The 7,500-nt window shown below is 42.5% G+C and overlaps 1 protein-coding gene across 1 annotated transcript in view; it reads left to right on the top strand.

Moving 5' to 3' along the window:
• edil3a (EGF-like repeats and discoidin I-like domains 3a) overlaps positions 1-7,500 on the top strand; it is a 191,186-nt gene that overhangs the window by 172,869 nt on the left and 10,817 nt on the right. Inside the window, exon 10 of the mRNA XM_063195264.1 lies at positions 1-67. This exon is cut by the window's left edge and continues 89 nt beyond it. Within this exon, the coding sequence (XP_063051334.1) occupies positions 1-67 (67 nt within the window). The remainder of the gene's footprint in view (positions 68-7,500) is intronic.

Genomic DNA, 7,500 nt, shown 5'->3' with positions numbered 1-7,500 from the left:
AGTGGCGTACAGCAACGACGGCGAGAGGTGGCTCATATACCAAGACGAGAAACAGAGGAAGGACAAGGTAAAAAATGCACAGCAAGCAGGATCACATAGTCATTTTGTTTTTGTGTTAATTCAACACTAAGTGAGTCAAATTTAACAGTCACAGTGTTGGTCCATATCTCTCAAGTGTTAAAGTGGTAGTTTGCTATTTTAGACATTAAGCCTTGTTTGTGTGACTTCTGGGGTGAAGTAGAGATGTTCTCATCACAATTTTGACATTTGGTGCTGAACGGAGCATTTGGGTATTCAAGACTGCAGCCCCCCTCCTTTACATTGACTCCAATGAAGCACTCAAGCAATCGATCATAAAATGGCATTAAACTTTCGTTTGCAGAGACATGAAACTCACCGAGTGGTCAGAGGTGGGCAGCGATGCGTTGGCTCGAAAATCACCGCGAAATACGCTTCCAGAGAAGATATATTCATTATTGTCCGTCTTCATTGATTGTATTGGTTTGACTAGTATTACTCCGCGCGACCGGAAATGGGGGTGCGTTTGTTTACGTTACTATCTATGGTTTGTATGCAAGCTGTAGTTTTTGTACCCAGTCCCGCTCAAAGATAGCCGTTCTACCTCGCTCCTTGATGTCTACATAAACAACACACTATCGCTACCTACTGGCTGGATGTCTACTGCTATTCAACGGCGTCTGGGGAAAAATAGGTCCGCCAAAGGCTAAACAACAGTTAGAAGGCATATTTCGCTGCAATTTTCGGGTCAATTTATCGCTGTCTACCACTGACCACACGGTGAGTTCCATGTCTTCTCAAACAAAAGTTTAATGCCATTTTATAATCGATTGCTTGAGTGCTCTATTGGAGTCAATGTAAAGGTGGGGGGGCTGCAGTCTTGGATACCCAAATGCTCCGTTCAGCACCAAATGTCAAAATTGTGATGAGAACATCTCTACTTCACCCCAGAAGTCACACAAACAGGGCTTAATGTCTAAAATAGCGAACTACCACTTTAAAGGTGCACTGTGTAGAATGGGGCCAGAGTAGGTATTGCAACTATGCTGCTCAGTGAAACTGTGTGGCATGTCTATTGCCAAATTTGATCTTTTGAATGAATATTGTCTAAATCAATATTTACTAATAGGACCAAAGTGCAGTAAGAAAATGCATTTTTATCTATTTCTGGAAATTCACGGACAATGGAGAAGACCCCCCTTTTCATGTTTGAAAAAGGCAATTTTCCTGGTCACAATGAATACTTAGAATTGGATGGTGGTGGTAAGTATTTGGGAAAAAAGGTTAACATTTGTGAATGGGCAGCATTTATTCTGGAAATCAACAACTAAAAATCGTACACTCTGCACCTTTAAATCAACACAGTGGAATTTACTGTGCAGAAAAAGACCTGGCTGAAACCCTCTTTTTAATCTATCACTGAGCCACATGTGCTGAACAGCCGACCGGAGAGCTATCAGCTAAAGTGTATTATCTCAGCATCATTTGCTGTTTCGGCTCATGCAATCCAGAGATTCCCTTTGTAGCGAAATGACTAGGTAATTGGTAATAAAACCTGGCTATGAAGTCTTCGCGGCAGGAAGTGGATTGCACACGCTGCAGCCATTGTTGCATATGGAGTGGTTAAAAGCCTTGCTCCGTGCCAGGCCTTTCTGTAGTGACCCCTTTCTCTTTGAGTTTTTTTTTCTTCTTCTTCTTCTTTTCTTTCTTCCTCGTATATATCCAGCTCTCTGAGCACAGCGGTGGGTGATCACACGCCTCAGCACACTTTGCCAAGCCAACTCGGAGTTTCTCTCGCTCAAGTCAGGCGATCAGATAACTGTGCGGGGGTGGCTAGTAGCTATGTATTGAATCAGGCCAAGCCAGACCAACAGCTGACTCCGCTGGCGAGCTTGTTTACCACACTTCAAATGGCAGGGCATGTCTGCCAGACGAGACTTTGTGACAGGACACCCCCCCCTTCCCCACTAAACACTATCAGTGAAAGGAAAGTGTGGTGTTGATGACTGGTGTGTGTGTGTGCGTGCGTGCGTGTGTGCATGTGTGCATGCGTGTGAACGAGCGTGCATGCATATGTGTGTGTGTGTGTGCGTGTGTGCGTGTGGTGTGTGTGTGTGCGTGTGTGTGCGTGTGAGTGTGCGCATGCGCGCGTGCGTGTGTGTGTGTTAAGAAGTTTGTGTGTGTGTCTCGCCACTCCGCTAATGATAAGAACTTCCCAATCTGTTCTGGGGGTAATAGGGATCAGTTAAATTAGCTAATGGTGATAGCCGAGAGGCAGTGCTCTGAAACAAGGACCAAAATAGGACGCTTAAAGGCACCTAAGTGCAGTCTGGGTTGTTCGACTCATTAATCACTGTGGTTAAAAATGATGGCTGAGTAGCTGTGGTCAAGGAGGGTCTGCATCGCAGTGATACATGGACTGGAGAGGACCTAGTGTAGGGCTGTGCAATATATCGAATTAATATCGTGATATCAATATTGCTGTCAAACAATATTAAATTTCATAACATCGCGTTGATCCCAATCGAATCTCACGCACATCCAAAGAGGTTTCGGGTGCAGGTTCAAAGAAGTTCATCCATAGGCAGTGAAGAAAACCGCACACCGATGAGCTAGAACATAACATCGAGTTGAAACAACGATTTTGTCATTTGTCTATACAGACAAAAGGTAGGCTATGTTACACACAATACATCCTTCTCCACTTTGCGATTGAGAGTGCAGAATAGACTTGCTGTAGACTGCTATAGACTGCTATAGACTTGCTATAGACTGCTAATAGACTCATGCAGAACACTACTGTGTGTTTCTATATGAATTTCCACTCACGCTACTGAAGGGAGGGAAGATTGTGAATTTTTTTACATAATTGTTTTTCTAAAAATATTGTGATATCAATATTGACTGAAATTATCGTGATGTTGATGTTTTCTATTATCGAGCAGCCCTAACCTTGTGGTACGATAGGAAAAGATTGGACAGAAAGTGTTGAATGATTAAGGCTGTGCAATGAAACAATTTGCCTCTCAGAGCTATGAACATCCACGTTGAATCGTACTGCTTGCTTAAAACATTTGTGTTAACATCTTGTTTTAAAATCCTCTGTTCTCCTTTCTGCCTATGCTGTCTACTTCCATTGTGTATTTGGATTGTTCTACAGTTCTGTATCATTTTGTTTGCAGTCAGTCTCTGTTGCTCTCTCTGTCTGTCTCTCTCTCTCTCTCTCTCTGTCTGTCTCTCTCTCTCTCTCTCTCTCTCTCTCTCTCTCTCTCTCTCTCTCTCTCAATCGCTTTGTCTTATTCAGTCACCCACTCACGTACACCCACCCACATACTCGTATGGCCCTCTGTCTCTCTTCCAGCTTTCTTTGCTTGAGAAGTTCATTTTATAGTAGGCCTAACAGCAAAGAAGATCTTTGGATTTGGACCCCTGCCTTCCAAGCATTTCACTGTTTGAAGGAATAACTCTGAGCTTAGTGACTATACAGTAGATGTTTGGAAGTGAAGCGCCTCTCGGATACAAATTTTGTATTGAAAGGAATGAACTATGGTTTGAAATGGAAATTTTAAAACAGGCAAAAAAGGGAAAAAAGCTTGTATTCAGTCAGTCAGGTACATTATAGAGGAGTATACAGTACGTAGTGTATGCGTATGGTGAGCAAAATTAGTTAAGATAATAGAATGCTATGGAATTCATTTTCACTATTCATAAAGTATATACAATTTGCTGTATGCAAATTCACAATGAAACGGAAAGAAACAGAGGGAAAGAAAGTGCAGAGGGATATTCACAACACATAGGACGTAAGGACAGGTGTTGCTGAGCAGATATCAAAATGGACTGTTTTGTAATATAGTGCAATGAAATATTCACATGAAATACCATATATGAAAAGAGACAGTATACGAGTGATCAGCATTCTCTCTACCGTATACAGTACATGCCGTGGCTCTGCAGAATGTCAGGCCCAGACATAAAAACCTCCCATTGATTTGTCTGCACGTCTCCCACAAGTCCGTGACAAAGGGTTAATTATCCACTGAATAGATGCCTTCCATTTTAGTCAGACATCGATACCATGCACTACAGCCGCAAATCAGCTCACTAGGCTACTAAGATTAGCTGACAAGCACAGTCAGGCAGTATAGTATGTGCCCCCCATGCAGAAACCCCTGGTGAAAGGTGGGGAGGATTAGATCTAATTAGAGTGTGTGTTAGCCTTCTCACCTTTCATTGCCTGTCTTTAAGCTTAAAAAAAACAAGCGTTTGATTAACAGTAATACAGCACACGCTCTGCGTCCACTCTAAGGACTCAGTTTTATACTAACAGTAAACGGTATAGCTTATATAAGTGTTCAAAGAGACACATGAATAGGTTCACCCGATACAGGGCAAGCCTTAATTGGCCACCGGGTTTGCATGCTAACAAAACTAAGAGAGCGATGGATACCTTTCCTAACCTTCTTTAAGGTAAAAACAACTCCTTGATTAACAGCAGTGGTGTAGTCTACGTAGAACGCGGGTATACGGAGTATACCCACTTCTACATTTCAGGGATTTCAGTATACCCACTTAAAATTGATTGATCCATTATTTTGAATAGCACAAATATATACAGTATACCCACTTCAAAAAATGCTCAAATATACAGTATACCCACTATGAAAAAGTAGCCTAGACCACTGATTAACAGTAATATACCACACTCTCTGTAAACTCTGAGGACTCAGTATTAGTAAACATTACACAATTTATAAATATAACAGGAAGAAGAGGGCCCATACGCCTGCATTGACCACTAGGGTTGCAGGAAAACAACAAAATACGAGAGAACAGTGGTGGTGCTCTCTCTCTCTCTCCCTCTCTCTCTCTCTCTCTCTCTTTCTCTCTCTCTCTCTCTCTCTCTCTCTCTCTCTCTCTCTCTCTCTCTCTCTCTCTCTCTCTCTCTCTCTCTCTCTCTCTCTCTCTCTCTCTCTCTCACCCTTTCTGTTTAAGTTGCAGATAATGAAGTATGGCCCCCAGCCAGCCCCGCAACTAGCCGGTAATGGCCGCCCTTGGATTTGAATCATTTGAGGAATCAATGCACTGGAAACGCCGGCCTTGGGGTCAGATGAAATCCACCAGCCAGAACGAATAGAGCTGAAACAGGACACCTATTTATTTTACACTGGGTGGTCCATAAGGAAGAGTTGTAATGAAGGCAGTTCATTGTCTTTTTCAAGCTTTGCATAGGATTTTGTTATTTAAAGTTGTTGAGTATTGGAGATGTCAAGTATTGGCAGAGGACGCGCTCAACTTCTTGGAAAAACGAAAGTCTTTGGGTGCGTGGTACCACGCACTGATGAAGGCTTGTTAGCCGAAACGCGTTTGCTTTTTGGACATGGTGGTAATATAAATAAATAATGAGACGCAGTTTGTGAGTGCGGATTTTTCTTCCTTGAGTATTGGAGATGGTCATATGGGCTGATCAGTTGAGGAAATATTTGAAGGAAAGTGCTGCTGATTGTGCTGCTGATGCCTATTTTTAATGGGAGTTCATGTCACTTTCTAAATATTACATTGAGACATTATTAAATTATTAATATATGTGCTTAATTCTGTAGCATAGGTGACAGTTGGCATGACACGCACCACTTCAATTATTCTACTGTGCCTTATGCACATTTCCATTCAGACCATTTTTTCCTTCCCTTTCTTCTGTATGGTTGTATTATGCAGTAGTGGTGAGGGAGCCAAAATCTCCTGTCCCGTTTATGGCTTTAGCCGTTGGAGCTGACTGCATTCGGTTGATCGTGTCCATCTGTAGTACTGCCAGAGAGAGTAGAGAGAGAGAGGTTCCATTGGCCCATTGTTTCCGGGTTCTATTTTTGCAAGGGGAGGGGGGGAATCCCCCTTTAGACAGACCTAAGGACTGTTCTATTCAATGCTAGGAGTATTATGACACGCCCCTTTAGGCAGACCGGAACCTGGTCATGTTAGGTGCCCATAGCAACCTATTACATTGGCATATCTAGATATACTTGAAGAATCTCTGGTACTGCTCTCCCACGACATGAAATATGAAAGCTGACAAACGAGTGCTGTGGTAATCGCCTTATTCATTTATTGATTACATTAATGCCAATGTGGACATAAACTGCACATAGGCCTACAGTAATTTTGTAGGGTACATTTTTCAATGCCAATCTCAAGTCCCAATTTCCGCACACAACACTTCTTACCCTGTCCCTTCATGTACATTCATTGCCACTTCACATAGTTTAACACAACACCTTTCAAACTGCATTCAAGTAAGGCACCCAACTTACGCAATTCAATGACAATTCTCATGTGTTTTCCCCAAAATGAGTATGGTGGGCGACCGATTTTGAGATATGCCTGGATGTCCGACTCAGTAAATATATCAACTATTTCCCTAATCCCTCAATAATGTGATGCAGTCTTTTATACTGAACAAATGTAGACATTACTGTGCATAAATTACAGGACATATAACAAAACTGATATAAGTTTGGGGGTGCCGTGGTGCATTATAGTGCGCAGGTGCGCTCCTGACCATGAGCGGACGAGTACATTGCCCATGAGGACCCAGGTCATGGTCCGGCCTGGATCATTTCCTCCTCCATCCCTCTCACCCACTCATTTCCTGTCAGCTCTCCACTGTCCTTATCTAAGCAAGGGTAGGATTAACAGGAACACAGCACACTCTCTCTTTGTCTGCTCTAGGGACATTGCACTGCTCACTTTACTTATAGGACCAACCCAGTCCATGGCAACTGACATATTCTATAGATATTAATGCTCTGTCAGCGTTTTTTTAACCAGCTCAATATTGCTTGGAAATTAGCGAGAGAAAAGCATCAGTGAAGTAAGAAATATACGTATTTGCTTTGTTTCTCATTACAGCAAAGTGGCCTTAAGCTGCCGTCCTGTCGCATCTCAGAGGAACATTGTTTTTATGCCCAATGAGCTAGTTAATGCATGCAGCAAAGTACCGAATAAAGCCAGCTGATTGACTAATACATATGTTGGCAAACAGTTTTATGGTCAATTGATTCAATTAGTTCTTGCAGCCCTCGTATATGTATTGTTGTCAGCATTGTGGTGAAGAGCAATATCAGATCGATGCGATGCAAGGCCATGGTAACATTTAAACTATAAGAACTACTGCACCAATACATGATTCTGTTTTTGAATGCAGATAGTTGGAATATCCCTGGTTGTATCATTTAGCAAAAGGCATATGTAATAGGTGCAAGCCCACCTGGCTGTGTAAACCACACAAGTCATTGTGATTGTGGGACACGTTTTATTTTGGGTTATAGAGGCTAAAATATGTGCATTAATTTCCTTCTGTCTTTTTGGGGTTGCACTAGAGTCTTTTCGTGTTGCATACTGTCAGTGGCTGTCTCTTCAGCAGTGCAAGCGAGATGACCCCTCCACTTCCATTGGTGCTTCACACACAGGGTCTTGGGTCACCTG

This window comes from Engraulis encrasicolus, chromosome 3 (genome assembly GCF_034702125.1).
Source record: "Engraulis encrasicolus isolate BLACKSEA-1 chromosome 3, IST_EnEncr_1.0, whole genome shotgun sequence".
In the NCBI taxonomy this organism is placed as follows: domain Eukaryota; kingdom Metazoa; phylum Chordata; class Actinopteri; order Clupeiformes; family Engraulidae; genus Engraulis; species Engraulis encrasicolus.
This window is presented reverse-complemented; position numbering and strand designations above follow the sequence as displayed.